General features: G+C 50.9%; 2 protein-coding genes across 11 annotated transcripts in view; one reads left to right on the forward strand and one right to left on the reverse strand.

The window, feature by feature from the left end:
- Positions 1–21,192, forward strand: part of NOC2L (NOC2 like nucleolar associated transcriptional repressor) — a 59,456-nt gene extending 38,264 nt beyond the window's left edge. The window contains exons 17-19 of one of the 2 annotated variants that reach the window (XM_064470084.1): positions 4,194–4,329; positions 12,764–12,904; positions 15,454–21,192. In XM_064470084.1, coding sequence (XP_064326154.1) covers positions 4,194–4,329; positions 12,764–12,904; positions 15,454–15,599 — 423 coding nt within the window. In that variant the 3' untranslated portion in view covers positions 15,600–21,192. Of the gene's footprint in view, positions 1–4,193; positions 4,330–4,650; positions 4,782–12,763; positions 12,905–15,453 lie in introns of those variants that run through there. The other variant, XM_064470085.1, reaches the window with a different exon arrangement.
- SAMD11 (sterile alpha motif domain containing 11) overlaps positions 17,968–21,661 on the reverse strand; it is a 188,833-nt gene continuing 185,139 nt past the window's right edge. For all 9 annotated transcript variants that reach the window (XM_064470078.1, XM_064470077.1, XM_064470074.1 and 6 more), the window contains one exon: positions 17,968–19,614. In XM_064470078.1, the coding sequence (XP_064326148.1) occupies positions 19,366–19,614 (249 nt within the window). In that variant the 3' untranslated portion in view covers positions 17,968–19,365. The remainder of the gene's footprint in view (positions 19,615–21,661) is intronic.

The raw sequence follows: 21,661 nt of genomic DNA on the forward strand, positions 1-21,661 counted from the left end.
AGAAAGTAGGGAGGGGAAGATGCCTCTCTTCCTAGCAAAGGGGAATATCGGAGGCGAGTTCTGTTTGGCATTTTCTTATTTCACCTCTGGGGGGGTTGTGAGGTGGGACTTGCTGTCTGGACGGGAGTGCTCAGACTGCTATTTCCCCATCTCCTGCTCAAGGGAAGGCTCCTTGGCCACTCCTCATGGCACTGCACTCCAGGATGCAAAGGTGGGGGTAGGAGCTTGCTTACATTAGGAGTCTAAAGGAAAGCTGTCTCGATGCTAATGCAATGAAAGTGGCTGAGCTAGGCTCTTGGCCAAGGAGCAGGAAATAGATATAATTGGTGTCTCCAGCGTATGGTGGGGAACAATTAAAATAATCGATGGGACATGAGGATGATTGGCTCTGAGCCAAGTCCCAGAGCATGGTAGAAGACCTGGGAGATCCTAGAAATGCTCGGTATCGTATACCAGCCTGAGATAAGGACAGGAGGCTAAAATTCCCTGGGGCAGCCATGCAGAGGGAGCAAAAAAGCACACTTGTGTTCTGTGCAAACCCAGCAGGAGAATGTGGCCTTTGCAGAAGGGAAATGGGGGGCGAAGCTAAGAAACACCAAGGAATGACGACTGTGAGTGGGGCTAATCTCTTGCCCAAAACTGGCCCTGCTGATGTGAGCTGACACTTTCCTGCTACTGAAGCAGCTATCACAAGGGGAGAGGAGATCAGGCCTCAGTGTAGATAAGCTCCCGTCTCAAGTTAAAGGGAGGAGGGGAGCTGGAGCTCCTTGGGGAGGCCAGGACCAGCTGAGGTGGAGAGCTTCCCTTGAGGGGGATTGCTTTCCTATAGCGAGGCTCAAGAGGGTGTCTTCTGAAACCAGGGGAAGTCTGAAGGGCAGTGACAGGGACTTTTTTTCTCTTGGAGAAAGTGGGCTGAGTAGACAAAGTATAGAGAGAGACAGACTTTGGAGTTAGCTTTCTGAAAGGTCTGTGGCCGCCTGGCATCTTTGCTTGGTGAATGGGGCTGTTGTGTCTCTCGGTGGGGACTGCTAGCTTAATGATGCAGCATTGTGAGCCCCAGCAGGAGAGTGAACACCATGAGGCCCATTAGGGCTGGGAAAATCCATGTCCCATTAGCAGCCATTGGGGGGAAAAAATAATAACAGAAAAAATCAGCCTGGCTCTCAGCTGCTATGAGCTGCGGCTTGCCTTATATAACAACACTGACCCCGTCTGCCCATTCCATTTGCTTTTCCCAATGGTTTTTAATGGGATATAGACTAATCGGCTTCGTGAGGCTCAGTAGATAGTAACCCTCTAGCCGAAGATTAAAAGACTGGCCCCCAAATTACCTAATTACTGCTACTGTGTGATGAACACAGGCTGTATCTTTGAGCTCTGGCTCAGTACAAGTCTCATTTGTTTGCTTTGTGATCACTCCGCAGCTAGAAGGGTTTTCTGGTGCCTTTATTTTGATGTGCCTATTTTGAAGGTACTCTGTGGAGTCTCAGAAAGTTAGAGATAGAACAACTCAGCATGATTCAACACCAGGTCCTTTCTAATATGCTCAGGTTGAGCTCAACCAGTCAGTACTGACGTCACCCAAAACGGTAGGCTGCTTTGGAAACGGGGACTTCTCCTGGGCAGTATGAAAACACAGAAAAGTCCCAAGTACAGCTCCCTGCTGTACATCCATGCCCTGCACAGGATGCTGGATGACTTCTTCCCAGTTTGAGATAGGTCTCTCTCTTTTGCTCCCTTGAATTGGAGAAGTTTGGAGAATTGGAGAAGACTGTTCCACGTCACGTACATGACACGTTTTACTTATACACAGCTCCATTTCCACTTCAAACCTACTGAGTGATGTGTTCTGTGGAAACATGCCATGCTCAGGATGTGTGAGGAGGGAGAATAAGACCGTGGATGATTTTTGCATTTCATTTACTGCTGCTGAGCAGTAACAGTGGCTGGGGTCGTGGAGAACAGGACTAGCCGACAGGGGCTTGGGCAGTTGATGCAGCAGTTGTTTGTTGTCAAAACTGGGTTTCTGCTTCTGTCTGTGACACTTTCAACCTCAACTATTCCCTGGCTAGGCAGCACTGGGCTCCTATTTAACCGCTGCTGTTGCTGAAGGGTGATAGCTACCGATGCTGCCAGACAGGGACTCTGCAGGTATCATGGCTCTTGGCACAGAAGAGGATCCAAAGGTGCTGCCTGGGACTGAGAGACTTCCAGAGTCAGCTCAGCCGTGCTGATGACATGCCACAGGGTACAGTTCCTAGCACCTGTTGGAGTGACTGTCTCTGGGACGTGAAAGGCCTTGATGCAAATGGAGCTACTGAGGGGGGATATGGTGGTCCAGGTCTTGGGATGCAGGAAGCACCGGTGCTCCTCCCCAAGGCTGGGATGATGGCAGCATGACCTGACTGAGGCACCTGCAGAGGCAAGGGATGTATAAAATGGAAGGGATCAAATATGGGGACTGTGTCTGTGATCACAGCCTAATGCTGGGTTAGGAGCATAGCTGCTGATGTATTTTAGCTTCTGGAGCCTCTCATTAACCAGAGTTTCTGCAGCGTCTCCTTCTGCCCTCCCACCCTCCATAAAGATGTATGCCAGAGCAGATGAGAGGAGTGAAGCATGAGCCTGTCTTGCCCACCAGGACTGGTAGGGGCTAAGGAAAATGTTTTCACCGTAGCAGCTCCCCTATCCCACGATGGAGCTTGCTGGAGCGTAACCACCCTAGGAAGAGGATGGTTACAGTATGTCATTAGGTCAACTGAGGGCAGCCATTTGGCAGTGACTCTGGATTGCTGCTCTTGCTGTGTTTTGCTTCTCAAGTCTGTTCTCTGGCATGCAACAACTGCTGTTTGGGAAACCAGTCATGTGCTGCTTTCTTCATGCGTCTTCCCAGCACAGAGACAGCCCAGCAGGTCTCTGCAGGGCCGGTGGAAGGAGACACATCTCATAGTGGAAGAGAGCAGGTGGGAAAATGATTTAAAATTTAGGACCCTGCAAATGGTAGTTGGCGATTTGCTCCCTTCTCCCTCTCTCTGGCCAGCTTCTGACTTTCCATCGTGGTGCTGCAGGTTGTTGCTTGTAAGTGCTCAGCTCCCAGAATCAATATTGCCCAGCTGGGGGCCATAACCATGAACCAGGCTGGGAGAAATTGCTGGAATTGGCTGCAGGAGCAAATGTGTTTCCGTGTGTTTCGTTGTCTCTCCCCCCATCTCCGTACTCTCACACTTTCTGCTGAGAGCTGCCTTTCTATATGGGCTGCTATTCCCGCTGGGGGAAGTTCACGGGAGGGTTGAAGTGGATGTGGTCAGAAAGGAGTGTGTTGAGGGGTGGTCTGACGGGTGGGAGAGAGCAAATGAGTTATTACTCGCAGGGCGAATGTTTCCAAGCAAGCTAATGTGTGCTAATGCATGAGTGCTTCCCAGGAGGTGTGCAGCCAGGCATGGGCAGCGGGCAGCTGATGTTCAGAGAGCACTTGGGATTTAATTTGCATTCTGATTATCTTTGCCCTGCTGGCCTGAGCCCTTGCAAGTAAATCCTCCCCCTAATCCCCCTCCGGAGAGGTGTAAAGAGCAGTGAGGTGGTGTCAATTGCAACTACTTAATAGCATTGATATTGGCTGTCTGCAGCAGCAAGGCTCTTGGCCCATTGATCTCCTTAAGGGCTAGCAATCTGGGAAGCCATGGTGTAGACAGACCTTAAGCATCTTTAGCACCTTGCCATTTAACTGTGCTGAAATCTGCAGCCAAAAAGACAGTGCCTTTGCTATAGCTGTCCCAGCTTTTGGCTGGTGGAAGACTGCTACTTCAGAGATGACCGGCACAGTCTGGCTTGATTGTGCTTGGCTGCCCAAGCTCACATGGCTTTCATTCCAGAGATCTAGGACAGCCAGCTTGTCATGGATGTCTTGAATTTTTATCTGTGCTAAGGTACCAGCAGTAGATGGCCCATTAGCAAAAGCAGTATATTAGGTAAAGATCAATAGAGCAGTGGTGCTTTGCACGTATCATTCACCTTTGTAACTGACTCACGGATCTATCTGTTGCTCCCCTAGTTGGCAGCAGGCAGACCCGACTGTTCTTGGCAGCGCAGCTTACACATACTGGGCAAAGCCAAGTTCCTTGTTTAAGCTCAGCATTTTATGTTTAAAAGTACAAATTAAGGTTGTTCTTACTGTTGGTTTTGGTTTTTTCCAGCTTGAAGACTTGAACTTCCCAGAAATTAAGCGTAAGAAGCACGATGAAAGGAAGGAGGAAGATAAGAAGGAATTCAAGGACCTCTTTGAGCTGGACAGTGACTCTGATGAGGAGGATGGTGGATTCCATATAAAAGGTATGGGGCTGGGGCTGGGGCTGGGCATACTTTCTTCTTGTCCAGAATTCTGTATGAATTGGGTCAGTTTGGCCCTGCCCAAAAGGGGATGCATGCTGGCCATGCTCCATTCAAAAGATACACTGTTAGGCAGAGAGAGCACAGGATGATGATGCCTTTTGGATGCTTTTTAAAGTGACGGTCAGAAGGTAGCTGGGAGGCTTTTATCTTTCCTGCTCCTACTTTGTCACTTCAGCTCGTGGTAAAGCCTTAGTCCTGCATTAGTCATCTTCTGCACACAGCCGATACTCTCCTCCCCTTAGCACCTTTCTTTTGTCACAGACGCTGACCTCAACATGATAGCCCAAGAACCAGGGGATGTTTGGCTGAACACAGACCCTGCTTTCAGAGGCTTCAGAGTAGCAGGCATGGTTCATACTGTAATTCCCAAAGAGTGAGTTCTCCTTCTTGTGCTTATAACCTGTGCAGGTTCTGGGCTGAAGCCTCACCTTGGGCAACAGAAAAGTGCTTGCTGTCTTTTTGCACTGTGAGTGGAGGTGCCGAAATCCATGTTTTGTTTCCGCACCTATAAAGGAGGAATAAGAATGTTGTTCTACATGACAGCGTGCTGGGTCTTTGCTGTATGCATCATTGCAAACAATAGCTATCGTAGGGGCTGGCTACCAGAACAAGAATCTTTGATAGAATAATGGTTATCCTCTCTTTGCATGCACTTCTGATTTATTTTATAGTGACTGATGTTGCGAGTATTCTTGACAAGCCAAGAAAGTCTAGAGCCCCTAGAGAAAATGGAGTGATGTCACTCTCTGGCTATGACCACGAGGGGGCCACAGTAAATTGTGGAACCTGCCTCAGAAGTTCACCACATAGTTTGAGGTAAAACTTAGATGTTCTTTCTATAATTTGGAATGTTTGGGATATCACAGGTTTTCTAAATGCATTGTCATTCATGTAGTAGGGTGACTTGCAGGGATACAGAGTTTTCTTGTTTGGGATTTAATCTACGGGTAAAGTCCTAGTCTGTTGTGCACATTGTGAGGCGTGAGGATAAATCTTGAGACTTACCGCAGAACCAGTGAGCATTGTCTCCCTCACAGGCATCTGTGACACAGGAGGAAGAAAAGGTTGGAAAACTCCTGTTTGATAGCTTGAGGTTGAAGTTAGTGGATTTTTGTAGGTGACCCAACAACGAATGGCAGAAGAGCAAAAGTGAGCGCATGACCCACCGAGGTACTGAGCGATCAGTGCAACATCAGAATGACTTGCTGAGATACGTCCTTGAGATCTGGGGTTGTCCCACCTGCCGTATGAGTGAAGGCCTTGGAAGAATCCCAGTGGCTTCTAAAAAGGCAGTGATAATTGCAGTTCAGAAAGCAGGTTGCTGGGAGGCAGGGAAACCCAGGGCATAGGCCTGCCAGAAACTGACTTTATGCTTGGGAGATTTCTTGGACTGATGGACTCTGGGATGTACATTGAGATCCTAACGAGGCATGTCTGTGATGAACATTACTGATGACACGGTACAAAGTCTATGGCAGCTGTTTGTCTGGCACCTAACGTACACAGCTTCTACCTTGTTTTTGGTGGTGCCTGCTCACTGTAGAAATCTGCTGAATATAAAGGTTTGCAATCTATTTGTTAGGCATGGCTTTTACCCCCCCTGCCTCTGTGTGTGCTGTGACATCTGTCCATGAGGTTCTTTGGCAGCTCTAAGGGGCTGACATACATAGCGAAGAGAGTGCAAATGAGGACTATGGTCCACGTGATGCCAAAGGGCTTTCCCTGCTCTGTTGGTGTGAGTCCCACAGCTGTGGTATCTAATCGCTGAGTGTGCATTGGTACTGCAGTGTCAGTAATGGGTCTTGCCTTCCAACATTCCCGGGTCAGCTGCCTCTCCATAGCCTTTGTTCTTAGTAGGGTGTTTTCTAGAGGGAGGGAACAGGCCCTGAAGGCAGCTTCCATCTCAAGGAGCAACTGTGCTCAGCCCCACCATGGATCCTGAGGTGCTGGGTGGGGACAGCGGAGCACTGGGTCTGTACTGTAGCATGGGGTGAAGTCCCCTACAGGCAATGGTGTGACTTCGCAGTGGGAAAGGGACAGGGAGCAGGGGGCTGGAAAAAGCGGCTGTGTCTTGGGAGATGCATACAATGAGCTCTTGTTTTTACTCTGTGTGGGGTGTGAGATGTTCCCAGACGCACTCTGCATTCAGTAACTGTCAGGGCTGGCTGCAGATGGAAGTCAGAGAAGCTCGTGCTTCAGTTTGCTGAAGTTCCCTGTCTTTGTGGCCATTGTTCTACCGGGTGGCCGAATGCAAGGGAATTTGGGAGGCCCTGTGGCTGCTGTGGCCTGTGTATTCACTACTTCACCTGTGAGTTTGAAGGCATAACCTTCTCCTCTCTTCAAATAAGGCAAAAGGAGAGTCTGGGACAATGGAAGAGCTTTGATTCATCTTGAATCAGCCTCAGACTACTTCCAAGAGATACCTGTTGGGTATCTGATGGCAGAAATCTAGGCAGGAAGATAACTGTCCTGGATGGACCTTCTGGGAGAGGTAAATAAGAGACATAGCTGGAAAACAAAAAATATAGCTGAGAATGCCCGGTGATGCTGACCTCCTTGAAAAGTGACAGGGAGAGAGACCTGGTCCAAGACAGGCTGGTGCTATGAAAGTAACAGTGACACTGATGTGTTGTGGGTATCTGGGAAGCTCATCAGAGCAAATCAGCCCTTCTGACACAACACTACTTCCAGATGTAGGCAGGAAGAGATGGGGCTGGTGGGCTACACCCTCCCTGCTATGGGAATGGAAGCAGGGACATGATTTGGGAATGCCGAGGCTAGTGTGAGAAAAGAATAGGAGGCTCACTGGGAAGGTCAGCCATATCCAGGGGCGCCCATCCTCTCCTCATTAGCAAGGCTTAGCACGGGCACCCAAAACTCTGTTCAGAGTTCTTACTGGAAAGAGCCAGTTCCAGAGTCCAGGGGATGTGTAAGTCTCTGCCAAGAAGGGGGAGGGAGGGAGGGAGAGACTTCTGGAAAGGAAGGAATTCCCTGCCAGAAAAGTCCTAGCTAGATAGTTGCAGTGGTCTGTTGCTGTAACTCATCCTCTTAGGCAACCCTACGGGTTAAATCTGTAAGGATGGTTTCCCTGGTCAGGAGAACTCTCTTCGCCCTGATGATTACTACATAAAAGTCTGGATTTCAGAACCTGCTGCTGATGCAGCATCATTGTGGCTTCCTGGTGCGATGTTGGGTATAGAGGCGTGGTGGAAACAGCTCCCATCTCTCACCAACCACAGCATTTGCCTCGGCAAAATCTTTCCTGTATTGACAAGATGATGTTCTTCTCGCTAGTAGTTGTTTTGGCCTGTCAGGTCCCAGACCAAATTCACAAGAGTGGAAAATTGCCTGCTATAAGCCTGGAAATCATCAGTTTTCTGTTATTTAGCTGCTGTTCAAAGACCCCATCACCTTTTCTTTTGATTTAAATTAAGTATTGTATCAGTGAAATGTTGTTTTCAGTTTACAGCGTCTCTAATCTCTCTGGAAGAGGGTAGGCCTGGAGAGCAGCTAGAGTTCTTGGGTTAACCATTGCAAGCCAAAACATCTTGCTCATTAACTTCTGCCTCAGAGACCTTTGTATTTCTCAGAGCAGAGCAGGCTTCCAAAAGAGGTCTTTCCAATCCCAGGCAGGGCGTGAATGGCACATTTTTCCCAAACCGAGGGGGTTGGCAACCTTCCTATTCTCACAGTTTGCCATTGCTCGTTCCGGGAGGGGCAAGGGTAGATGACAAAAACTGTCCCTGCATGTGGGAGGGGGGTAACGTGCAGATCCTGTTGTGCTCCAGCAGCACTGGTGCAGTTGCGCGTTGCCTTCCCTTCTGTTCTGAGCGTCCCCATCTTGTCCACTCCCACCTCCACCATTTTCAGCTGTGCTGTAGCAGAGAAAGGAGATTTGCTGCATCCAGCCCCAGGCACCGCTGCAGGAAATGGCCACCAGCAGTTCGGTGTTTGCAGCTCTCGCAGCACTTGGCCCCGGTCTGCGCTGCTCCCAGATGGGAGCCACCCGCCCCTGCTCTCCTCCCACGGGGGAGCAGGACCGGCGGCAGCAGCATCTGGCGGAGGCACCTCCTCCAGAATCCTTCCGGAACAGCACCCCTCGAGCAGGCAAGGAGGGGTCCCTGGGGACTGCCCTGGAGTTGAATAGGAAGCACCCTGGATTTCCCAGAAAGTAGGAGAAACTGCAGCATGGGCTGGGGACCAGAATCAGATGGGTTCCTGTGGGGAGAATCAGTGTGGGCATAACATCGTGGTAGTGGATTCTCACGCGGCAGGTGCTCCTGGATGTGTCCTTCCGAGGTGAAAGGCAGCTCCAGCCAGGTGTTACAGCCTTGAATCTTTCTGCCCGTCAGCTCCAGGGCTGCGCTGTGATCGCATGTGTGGAGAGGGATAGAGGCAGTGCATAAAGATGCAGGTGCAAGTTAAACTCCTCCAGTGCTCTTACAGTATATGGAGATACCAGGGAAGAGGAAAAGGTATGTTCAGGGCAGGGTGGACTACAGGGTGGTCAGCAGCTTAGAGATGTTCTGAACTGAGGGTGATGGAGAGACCGTTTTGTTTAATATCCACCGATGAATCTGTTGGTTCCCCGATTTGTGCCTGATCCTCGTTGTTGGTGTGGCTTCCACAGCCGCCTCTGGTAACACGGTAAGACGTGCCACAACTTTAACGTGGACATTTGGAAAAAGCATTGTTTTTTCTTCAAGCCTACTGCCCACCGACCTTGCTGAGCAGCCTCTTGTGCCAGCTACAGCCATCGGCCTGCTTTAATGGGCCATGTAGGATCCAGGCATAACCCTGTCTCTTAGGCCTGTCGTATTCTGAATCGTAACCCATTTTGCATTAGGCCAGAGATGAAGGGCTGATAGTAGGCCATCTTCTTCCCGTGGGCCAGGCCTTCTCCCTAGTCCTGCAGGGCCCAGCAATAGCTAAGCTCTCTGATCCTTCCTTACCTTAACCTTAGCCGTAGCAGCCTCGCAGCAGCCAAAACCGTGATAAGCCCTTTATCTTTGGCAGCAGCAGCCTTTTCCCTAGCTCCATAGCTTTCCGGGTCTTCAGTCTCTTCTTTCCCAAGCCCCAACCCTGACTTCAGCTTTTGCTGTAGACCACAGATCCCTGTAGAAAAAGCCTCCCACCCACCTGAATCTTCATTCTCATTTCTCAGGCCTTGCTGAATCCAACAGTGAATGAATGAACTTCTGAATCCTGGTGAAATTAGCAATAGCAAATGTTTCTGTCCCTGGTGTCACGTTTATAGAAGTCTCACTGGGTTTCTTTGTGGTTTGAGCCCCCTGCTCTGTCAGTACGGGCACTTCTGTTTATTTTAGGGGCTCCTGAAAGAATGGACAGGGTGGTGGACAGTTCTTCAGAACTTGGTCAGCAAGTTCATCAGCACAAATCCACATCCACCCCTTCCAGAACCTGGAAGCTAGGAGCGCTGGTTAGCTCCCTGTCGGTGCATCTTGCGTTGCACTGGGAGACCTCCACCCAGATCGGGTTTGGGGGGGTGCTGCTGCATAGCCTGCTGGGGAGGAGCAGTGTCTGCTCAGCGAGTCAGCGTGAAAAATTCAGGCATAATAACCGAGGCAGGAGAGGGAGGGATATCTCGACACAGTTGGAGCGGGGTTTGAGACAGGGCTTTGGGTTCACATGTCCAGGATCCCAGCATAGTGGTCCTTCTAACAACGTGACGCTGCCTGTTGGCTCTCTATTTCTGGTTGTTTTGGTTTACAGCTGGCTGTGGTGCAGCCATACCGGGGAATAAATGGCAAGCGGTGTATTGACGCGTGCGGCAGATACGGCTGCAGAGGAAAAGGAGGGAGACTGATGAATTTGCAGTCGTTCTTTAATCTTGCGGGTCTGTGAGGGGAGATTCCCCCTACCTTGTGCAGGTGGAGCTGAAAGCTGCCTGCTCGTTGCAGCAGGATTGCACACCCCCGGCATCCTCCCCAGGGGGGCAGGAAAGGTGGTGAACGCAAACCCATCGCATCGAGAAGGTGCCCTCTGGAGTGGAGAAAGCATTTGGCAGGCAGGAGAGACTCCCTTGCTTGGGTCTTTGCAAGGTCTGAAGAGGGAAAAGAAACAAGTTTACACGTTTCAGGAACCCCCAAGCAGGCAAGGGCAGAAAGAGCCAGGAGATGGGGAGGAAAGAGCGTAGATTTGATCAATCTGTGTGTCGCTGGTGGGGGTGGGGAAGTTCATGCATGCCTCTCATTTACCAGCTGACAGATCTCTGGGAGGAAAGGCGGCTGCTCCTGGAAATTATTAATGGCTTAGAAAGAGGTGCTGGACTGCCTCGTCATGAGGCAATTAAAGGCGAGAAGGGAGTGTGGCTGCAGCGTCTCTCCGGGCCTGGCTGTAATGAGTGATCTGTCCACATTAGGTGTTGGTGTGCCTCTAATGAACTTGAACAGGTTTCTTCATTTATCCCTCACGTAATCATATTACATCAATTTCATGCCAGACTGGCGGGGGCCAGGGGTGTGGAAGGAGAGGTCAGACATTTTCATTTCCTAGCAGAATAATCATGGCCCTTCTCAGTGGCAAAATTCCTGCTGTGGGCTGTCAGCACGAGGACCTAGAGGCAGAGTGAGGAGGAAGAGGGGAGAAGCACTGGTTAACCGGAGCATCCTAAGCATTGTCTTCTGGAGTCTTGCTGAATACAGTTCTGCCTCGGGAGATGGAAGTTCGAGTTCTGTGTGAAGGCTGTACTGGGGCCTCTCTGTGTGTGCATCGGTGGAAGGGGAGGCAGGGGCTGAGCTTACGGGAAGGGAGCAGGAGGCTGGAGAAGTTCAGTAAGTTCCTCTTAGTGGCCTGCTGCCTGTGTCGAGCGTGTAGGAATGACCTGATGGCCCGATACCCAATTCGTGCCCACAGCTGGCTTCTCTGCTTACTCTCAGATGAGCTGGGAGCTGGATCTGTCAGTGCTTTTGCTAGTGCTGCTTGATGGATGAAAGCGTGCTCCTCTCGGTTGTTGCCTGAGCTGCTCAGGTGCCCATCAGTATGATGTGGTGCGGTGGATAGCACTGCAATCCATCTCCCGTGGAGCGGGTGCTCTCCGCATGGCTGCGAGCGCCCGAGACCGCTCCGTCCATGAGATGTAGCTTCCGATCCCTCGGGGGGCAATTGCACAGAGGCTGCACGCTGGCAGAGCTGACAGATGGGTGAAAGCAGAGCGAGCAGGGTGATGACGGGGAGCTGGGAATACTAGCAGCCAGCTTATTAATGGCTCTGTATCCAGTTCAGTGAGTAACATAGGTCAGCTGCTGAGGAGGGAGGATGGGGCAAAAAATAGATGCCATGGTGGGGCTCAAGAATCACAATGTGAGAAAGATGTACAGCCAGTTTCCAAGCAGAGAGCCTGAAGTGTGAATAAATAGCTTCTTCAGCAGTTTTATAAGCAAGGGCAGGTAACCTGCAGCACTGGGCTTGGCTTGGGGTGGTGGCTGGAAGGAGGCAAAAAGAAGATGGTTCTTCAGCTCCCTCTGTACAGAAGTTGTATTATGTCATTGAAATGCCTGGTGACTCGCACTGTCCGGAGGAAGGAGAGAGGGGAGAAGCACTCCCCCACTGAAGTGAACTCAGCATGAGTAAAAGAAGTCTGGTTCCAGAGGCTCAGAGGCAGATGATTTTCGCACAGGCCAAGCACCTAGAGCTCTTAATACTTCCTCCCAGACTCCCTTGGACCTGGCTGGCCATCTGCAGAGGGAATTTGCAGCAGTGTCTGTTCCTAGACCTTTTTGTTGTGACTGACAGAGGAAATAGAGCTCACAGAAGTTCACAAGGTTGCCCTGAACCAGAGAGTCTACCCCTCTTTTCAGTTACGTATAACCGTGGAGGGGTGGAGGTGGGTATACACAGGCACTATTTCTCAGTGGAACCAGCCCTTCTCTGGTCTGAGCTTTGTGACTTAACTCCTCTCCTTTGTCACGTCTATTCAGTAAGCCCATTTCTTCTTATTGTGCTCTTCTGTCTGTCTTCCTCTCCTGGCTTTCACGTCTCCCTGAACGGGGCAGACAGGTATCTTCCTGATGGATGCTTGGGTGCTGCGCTGGTGGTGCTCCGTAAATACCAGGCAGCAGCAAATCCTGGGCTTTAGCCATAAAACCTGCTATGGGCTTCTGAAGTGATTTCTCTGACTCTCTGTGTCCTGGCCTTCCGGGCCTCTAGCAGGTGCCTCTGAAATGAAATGCATCCTTGCCTGGGCCTGCAAGGGGCCATGGCTTTCAGAGAGACAGGGTACGTTTCCCCTTTAGTGTGTGTACGAGTGTACTGCTGAGGGTGAATGTTGGATGGCAGTACTGTGCCCTTCGCCTGCACGCGTGTTTGTGTGCTGCTCTTCATGGTTCCACTTACATGGTAAAAATACTTGCAGGTAAAGCCAAAGCCAAGCAGGCATCAGATGACAGTTCAGAAGCTAGCAGCAAGGACTATGGCGAGGATGATGATGATGAAGAAGGAGAGTATGAAATCGAGGAGGATGAGGAAGAATTGGAAGAAGACAGTGACTCAGATGGTAAGTAGTGCGGTTGGGCGAAGGGGAGGGGAATTATTGACAGCACTGGTGGCTGACGGCTCCTTTGCGTTCTGGGAGCTCCCCTGCAAAGGAGCCGTCTCCTCTTTCCTTGCTCTGCCGCTGTTCTGAGCTGCAGGGCGTCAGGAGGGACTTCTACACACAGACACACACACGCCCTGGACGGGGAGACCTGGCAGTTCTGAGTTTATGCTGAGAAGAGAGCGAAAGGGTTAAGGTCTTTGCAGGCCTTGCTCTAACAAGCCACCAGTCCCTTTCATCTCTTTTCAGGGGCCTCCTGCAGAGAGGCTCAAACAAACTCTTGAAGTACAGCCCACCCCAACAGGGTACAGAAACCTTGCTTCGAGACTCTCCACAGGTTACACATGCACGGGGTTGTGGAGGGTGCACTTCACTTGTCATCTGAGCAGTGCCTGGGGTATGGGGTACTGCACAGGGGTAACCCTTTAGCTGCTGCTTCTTGAAAGCTCCTCCCAGGCTACGACGGGCAGGATGATCTTGCCCAAGTCCTGCATTTTCTGGGGTTTCTGCACTGAACCAGTTGTGTTTGCCAGTATGAGTACAGACCCTGCTGGAGCCACTGGCGTCGCTCTGTGCTCGGTCCTGATCACTTCTGCCATTAGTAGCTGCTGCCCAGAGACAGAACCGGTAAGAGTGGTGGGCGTCAGCTTGAGGGGCTACCAGTTCAGCGTGCTCCTAGCAGGCCAGAACAGCAGCTGTCTAAATGGCTACTGAGAAAGCTGCCAGCTGTGTCCGGGGCTGTGCTAGTCGCCAAGCCAGGCTTTGTTGCAGCTGAGGAGAGAGTATCTTCCCTTTCCGTCCCATGCACGGAGCCGCAGCCAGCTAGAGAGCCTGCTCAGCACCCCAGCAGAGTGCAGCTAACCACGTTCGGCTCAGCCTTGCCTGTGTCTGCCAAGTCGCTCTGCTAACTTAGCAGACGGAAGCTGGGCCTGCCAGGGGCTCTGGCTGCTGCAGTGTTCCTTTGCTGGTTTCTGTGTGCCGCTTGCTTAGGCCTTTGTGTTAGACTGCCAAGCCTCTGCTCCTCAGCATGCCGTTGGGTGTGATGCGTGGTTGTGGGGAGCAGCCACAAAAGCTCCTGTGTGCAGGCTTTGTTTACTAGTTTGGGGAGCAGGGAGAGCAGGAGGCGGGGGAAGAGTCCAAGTGAGAGCAAAATCTGACTGATTTAGCATGGCAGATGGCTGTGGCTTGGCATGCGCACCCAAACCTCGGCGCCGAGAATAGATGGGTAGATGATGCATGTTCTGACAATGCTGTAAAGGATGAAGAGGGAGAGTTTTTCCCTCTCTGCCTGCTGGACGACTTAGACAAGCTGAAAGAAAAGCACCCTTCCTTGGTGTCTGGGGGAGCAGGAACTCTGATCCTCCCTTCCTTCGCCCCTAATGGCAGTTTCCTTCCTTTTGGGCTGTAGGAGCGCGGTGTAGCGCCAGCGGAGTCTCTTAGCGCCTGGCTACACGGTGTAGTGGTGGTGGCATTCGGGCTTGGGCGCTCCTGGCCTTTTTCAGACATCAGTCGGGCAGGGCAGGCAGGCACATCAGCCCCTCCCAAGTCTGAAGCTCTGTGTGTTGAGCTTTTTACCAAAACGCACAGGCACTGGAAACCAAAACTGCTTGGGCAATGGAACAGCGAGGAGCTTGTGTCCATGACAGCTTCCCCCCCCTCCAGCAGGCCAGCACCTTCGGGGAGAACCCTGCACGTGCTCCCAGTGCCTGGAGAGGCCCTGCTGTGGTCCTGATGTTCCAGTGTCACCAGTGCGGGTGGCTTTTTGTCCTTGGTGAGTGAGCTGAACTGGCAGAGCCTGGCAGCTGATCCAGGGAGCGCTGAGGAGAGGCAGCGACGTCCCACAGCTGCTGCCACCACCCTCCACCACCTGTGAGAGGCTGTGAACATAAGACCACAACAGGAATTGGTGCTGAGCAGTTGTTTTGCTGGTAGAGCCTAAGAAAGCTGGTCTGCAGGGGCCCCCTTTGGAAGCAAGGTGTAGGAAGCTCAAGCCACACTTCTGGAATGAGAGGGAAGGGCACATGTACAGTCCTGCACAGCCTCTAGAAACCAGTTCCCACTTGCGCTCCCCACTATTAAAGTATCATTTAAAAGAAAAAAAAAAAGGAGGGAGCTTGGGGCTAGTTTTGCGTTTGGGAGTCTTGCAGTTACCTATGACAGCTCCTTTCTGTCAGCTCTTAATGCCCAGCCTGACATCTCTCGTGAGGAAGACGGACCTGAGCTGAGAGGGCTGAAGGTTTGGCGGCACTGCATGTCTCATGCCCCCCAGTCCTTATTTTGTGTTCCTGCCTCAGGCATGACAGTGAGTTGGGTCTCCTCTCCTATCGCCCCAAGTACTTCAGAGCCAGTGCTGTCCGAGACCCTGCAGTGCTCTCCTACTGCTATCTCAGAGCTGCCGTGGCGCCAATAAAATGAGTGTCTGGGATTAATTAGCCATGAGTTGCCTCAACTTGCCTCGCTCTCACTCCCAGTAAAGCAGGATTTACACCTCTCACTCTTTCCACCCACAGAGGAAGGCAAAGAAGCTGCTCGGGGTTCCCAAGGGTCGCAGAAGCAGCGGAGCGGCACTCGTGGGCTGTCACGCTCTGACCTCGAACAGCTAGCCCAAGGAGAAGAGGACGTTGTGGAGGACTTGGCTTTCTCTGATGATGACTGAGCACCCTCACAGCCCCCACCCCGCCCCCCCCCCCGGCTTATCCCCTACAGAGCTGCTGTGTACTGGATCACCCAGCCTTCAGTGCCTGTAGCTGGTTCTCACCGAGGTGGTAAGAGCTGGGTGGTGGGACGGGTGGGAGGCCAGCCCCAGGTGCCACCAAGGACTTTCTCAGTGACACAGCAGAGATGCTACTTGGACTGTCAAGCTTTTTTTTTTTTCCTACCAGTTATGTTTTTTGGTATCAGTAACATTGTGGTCACGTCAAGGCCAGTAAAACTGCTCAGCATAGGTAATAAAAAGCCCTCATTAAAATCTGCTGCTTCAAATAGCATAGGGTTTGGTTTCAGCTCCTGCTGGAGCAAAAGTGAGCGGACCAAGGGAAGGACAAGTTCTTTTGTCTAAGGGTCCTCCTGTCTGTTCAGCCAACCACCCACGTCACCCCGTATTTTGCTCTGGGCCTTCACCAAACCCTCCCTTCTGCCAAGAAGTTCTCAAGGCTTGCACAGACCGTTTCAGAACTTTGCTTCTTCTCTACAACTGGAAGCCTTTATCGGTAACATCAGGCGCAGCCCAGTCAGTCCAGTCAAGGCGGCTGTAACTACGCTGAAGACGTTCACTTAGTAAATGCCTTAGGACGCAGACGGCGGGCGGAGACGGGAGGCTGTACAAGCAGGAAGGAGACGGGGCAAAACTAATCACGTAGGAAACGTACCTTCATTTTGTGATGGCTGCTGGATTTCTGCGGGATACATTTGCTTTGTAAAAGCAAGGGACAAGTCTGAGCCTGTGCTTTGTAACAGACCGATTGTTAATCCGTAGCGGCGTAAAATCACCTCTTCCTAGGGCCAGGCCTAGCGGCTGATGGCGAACCCCATTTTGATCTGTGAGTCCTGAAACCAGTAGTGATGATCGCAGGCTGTCTTGGGCACCCAGACTGTTACCTCAAAGCCAAGCACTGCATCACCTGGGCAGCGTCTAGATGCAGCTCATTATGTGTCTCCCTGTAGGAGTGGTGCTCGAGGGAGGGCATGGCGTAGCTCAAGGTGGGTAATTTGTGATCTGCTGGGAAAATATAAACAGCTTATCTCTTGAGACCACTGTTGGTTTGCAGGACAGGCAGCTAGGAAACATTTCTGTGGAGAATAAACTGGAAGCGGTATTTGCTGAGAGAGGTAGGAAAAGTCAAATATTCTTAGGGCATCGCTGACAGAATCACTCCTGAAAATTAACTGTGTCTTTCAAGAGCGTTGTTATTTGTTAATGCAGGGGTTTTTTGGTAAAGAAGGTAGAGGGCCAGGACTAAATATGATCTTTATTTTTCTCTTGGCACCAGTCAGTGAGGTCAGTAGCTGTCTGTCAGCGCTAGGGATGGCCAAGCTACCTGCAGAGATGTGCTCATCGCTGCCTTCTGCGCTCCTGCACATCACACGAGGACAAGGGTTTTTTTTAAAAAAACCTTTTTCCTTTTTTTTTAAAGTTGTATTTTCATGGAGCCAGAAGAACCACCGCTCAGAAACACTGCCCTTATTGCAGCTAAAACCCCAACTGTACTGTAGCCTGGCCCGTGGTCTCCCGCTCACCCACATGTGTAAGTGATAACGACTCAGTGTATGTAAAGAGGTAATTATGCTCTTCCTGTCCTACACTGAACGCGGCTCCTTTCCTGCTTCCAGACATCATTACCGCACAGGTAATTACTGCTGTAGTACAGGGCTGCGGGGTGTTTGCTTCATCCAGAGTTTGTTATGTCTTTTTGGAGCTTAGCGGCAGGAATAGGGGTAGAGACGGTTTCCTTTTCCCAACTGCAGTTGCAGTAATTACTAGACGTGCCCTTCCTAGACATGCATTGATACCCTTCGTCCCATAAGGGGGAGGAAGTAACCTCAGAAATTAGTAATTAGATTTTATTATTAACATTGTCATTATTTTCACTTATAGCCCCCTGTGAGGGGGCCAAAGCACCTGCTGCTTTGTTAGGGTTTCAGGAGCGCTCGAGACTGAGGTTCCCTACGGCTGGTAAGGCCGGCGTCTTCAGGCAGTTACATCTGGGAGCCTGGGGTAAAACTGCAAAGATGAGAATTTTAAGGCCCTAACTCTAAGAAGAAGGTTTTAACTTACCTTCTCTTCCAAAAGAGAAAGGAGTTGCTTTTTAACTTAGCTGGGCAAGACGCTGTCTGCCTTTCAGCAGCTGTGACCCGACCCTCAGATCGGCTTTGACGCCAGAAATGCAGCCGCGCCGATGCACCAAGAGTTGCCAACAACGCCCACCAGCGGGGCGGCGTACGGCCCCGGAGCACCCACAGTGAAAGAAAGACGACAGGAGGCTTTGGGGTGACGCAGCCACTTGCAAGGAGCTCAGGAAGCTAGGTACCATTTGTAAATTAAGTGTTTTTCTTTTTTATTTAAATTGATTGCTGGAAAGCATTTTTATCGTGATGTGATGGATAATGACTTTTTTTTTTTTTTTACAATATAAAGAAGCTAATGTACCACCAAGCTATTTTGTAAGAAAAACGGTAGCACGTGCAATGTTTAAACAAAAAAAAAGGGGGGGGGGGGGGGAGAGAGAAAGAGAAAAGTACCACATGTGATTGTTGTTCACAACTGTACAAGTCACAGGAGGTCACCCCCAGGAGTTACCATCTCATTCACAGTAGTAAAAACTCTACCCATTGCTTTTAGCCTGAATCCCCCAGCATCCCTCCCCCTCCTCCGGGAACGCACAGGTATCTGTCTCATGGTCCACAGCAGGCCAGAATGTGCAACTACATCCACCTCTGTAACAAGGCTTTAAAAATAACAAAACCAACCCTACAAACAAAAAAACCCACCCCAAAATGTATAAATGAGTCTGTTGTACACGTGAAGGAGGGAGGGGGCCACACTGGAGTGAGGCCTGTGACCCCTCCTCCCACCAAAGCGCACACACTTTTCTTCTTCTCTTTAAAACAAAATATCTAATGGAAAAGAAAAACCAAAACCTCTGCAGGGCTGGAGCACAGGCAGAGTCCGTTCTCTGTGTGTGCCGAAAGGGACAACGTGCCAGGGAAGAGGGCAGCCCCGGCCCGAGGGGCAGCACGGAGCCGCCTGTGCCGTACCACCCACACGGAAGTAAACATGGACCGGAACCTGCCTTTTTTTTTTTCTTTTTTTCTTTTTTTTTTTCTTCTTTTTGTCTGTCTTTGGTATTGTAAAGTTGCTAGAGATGCATAGACACCTGAATGAGGAACTAAGGACAGTTTCCAGGGAGGAGGAGGTTTCCTTTTTGATGGGTTTTTTTGCTCAGGGGTGCTGAGTACCATTGGGAGGAGCAGTGCCTGTTCCCCCTCCCTGCTGGGAGTCACCCCCCAGAGTTCCCGAAAGCCGTGGGGGTCTTTGAAGACAAAGGAAAGCGTTCGTTCCCTGTCCACGGCTCTCCATCTCAGGGAGGTGAGCGAGAAGGGGTGTGAAAGGGAATGGGAATGCTGCTGCCATCCTCCGGAATCATTTTCTTTCTCTTCACTCGCGTTGTCTCAGTACATCTTTGGATAGTTTTCTTCCCTTCCCTTTTTACAGTTTTTAAAACTTCTGTGGTTTGTTGTTTTTGTTTGTTTTTTTTTTCTTTTTTAAACAAAAAGCAAATGCATCCAAAAAAATTAAAAACCTCCCTTCCTCACTCCTGTGTCTCACACTGCTGAGGGAGGCTCTCCTGGTCTCTCAAAATGCATTACCTTCAGTTTGTTCAACTGAATCTCAGTTCCAGAAGCAGTCAAGAGCTGTCCTGCAGTTAAGATGGAGGTTTCGTGGTGTCATTGATCCCAGCAATGATGGAGGGGTTTCCGTTTTCCTGCTTTGGTGAGACGCGGCTGGCGGAGGGCAGGCCACTGCTGAAAGGGGAGGCCACGCTGCCCGTGGAGGATGGCCGGAGCTCAGCCGCGGGCAGGTCCCGCTCCGGTGGCCGTAGACCCGGAGGCTGCAGTGGGAAAGCCATGGGGAAGCCTGCCATGTACAGAACTCTGCCCACTCTCTTGGCAACCTATTAAAAAAAAAACACAAAAAACAAAGACAAAGTTAATGCGGGGGGAAGAGGGATGAGAATGTGCACAAAGTGCCTTCAGAAAGCCCCAGAAGCTGCGTCTTCATGCAGCAAGCCCAGGTTCTGTACTCCAACGTCAACTGGCAGCTACAAAAGCTGCCACTGCCAAGCCACAAAGAAAATACCAAAACAAACAAACAAAAAAACCCCCCACAAAACCCAAAAATCCCAAACCCTTGGTGACAGACCAGAGCAGACTAAGGAAGGTTTCCTCCTCGCTCCTTTTTCCTAAAGGCCGCCCAGTGCTGCGGCAGCGCTCCCGCGCTCTGTCGTACCGGGCGCGTTGGTGCGTGGCACCGAAGTCCAGCTGGAGCTGCAAGGGCTACCCGAGCTCACGGGTCAGCCTAAAGATGTGCTGGGGCTTGCAGCGCAGGCCGTTCTCCTGCGGCGTGTTTTGCAAGCGCCGGTGTCCTTCGGCCAGAACAAGACCGAAGGCCTTGCTGCGGGGCAGGCTGAAAGGAAGCGTGCGGCCCAAGGCTGAACCGAGTCCCGCCTGCGCCAAGCAGCCGGTCCCAGGTCAGCTCTGCCACACGAGGCAGCGGGACCGCGCCTGGCCGTAGCTGCCTTCGGGTGGAGGTGTAGCGGGTGCCGCTCCCTGCCAGGTCTGTTAGCGTTAACAGGCACCACTGGATGGACAATTTGCTAGAACTCTCCTGCTAACCCGGCCCAGGGACCTGTGCAGGGCACGATGGCCGCTTCTGAAGAGCAGGAATTGCTCTTGCTCTTTAGGGGGCCGAGGGGAGCTGGAACGGCAGAATGAAGGAGAGACAGACAAAAAAAATCTGGCTACAGGGTGGCTGCTGTTAACTGCACAGGAAACTCTAAGCCTGCAGCCTCTCCCTTCTGCTGCAGTACCGAAGCAAGCTCTCCTGAAGCGGGTCTCGCCTCCCAGCGAGGGCCAAAGGCCCCACAACTTTCCAGCACCTACACAGCTGTTTCACATTTAAGCTTAAACAAAAACACAGGCTTGTGTTCAAACCAGACAACTGCGGCATTATTCAGTTAGCAGTATCAGGCCTTTGCTCCCCACTTACTCCCCCTCCCAACCGTGCCTTATTATAGAACTTTAAACACTATTGATTAAATCGAAGCAGGGTTTTTCTAGTTTCAGCCCATATCTCATATTCCCCCCACCAAATCCGATCTAAGAATGTCTGTAAGCTATTTGGCGTTCTCTGTTTTTAAGAAACATAAGAGTTTTATTTCCTACTGAATTGACCCACAGGGAACAATTGCCCGCAGAACCTTTTTATTAGACCCCTCATAAACAGTGAGGGCTGTAGGGAAAGTAGTAAAGTTGCTCTTATTGTTTTAACATAATGTAACAAATGTATAGCTTGTGGGGTAGGGAACCTATGCCAGACTAGTTACTATCTGTGCAACCCATGTATGTGCACATGCACATTACTGTCATAACTATTCGCATGACATAATCCCCCAGGGACCACAATAGCACAGCCTGTTCTTGACATGTGTCAGAAGCCATTTTTCTGATCATTAAATAGCAAAAAAAAAAGGCGGAAAAAGAAGCTAGCGGAGATGTTCTTCTAGCTTTGAGTCCAGCCAAGGGGAAGTGGAAGCAACTGAAACGGAAGGTGCCGTGGCTGCCAGCTAGGGAAGGCAAAATGGGTTTAGGGCCGGCAAAACCAGGTTTAGGAAAGGCAGAGACTTGGGAGCCAGGTCATGGGCGGGGGGGTGTGTGTGGGGGGGGGCTTTTGCAAAGAAGAAACATCGCTATAAGGGCACAACAGCAACCGGTCTGTTGAGGCGGTGATACAGTCCCCTAAAAGAGAGAACTGGACTAAATCAGAGGCAAATACGATTTCTACTTCCAGGGTATCAAAATACAAATGACGAGCAGAAGCCAGGGGGGTTGGGAGTGGTAAGGCCCATCAGCAAGACCAGTAAGCTATGACTAGCAAGAGATAAAAATGTTACAGATGTCTATTACTAGCACAGCAGAGAAGGGTAAGAGCTGGTCCATTAC

Source organism: Phalacrocorax carbo, chromosome 20 (genome assembly GCF_963921805.1).
Source record: "Phalacrocorax carbo chromosome 20, bPhaCar2.1, whole genome shotgun sequence".
Taxonomy (NCBI): domain Eukaryota; kingdom Metazoa; phylum Chordata; class Aves; order Suliformes; family Phalacrocoracidae; genus Phalacrocorax; species Phalacrocorax carbo.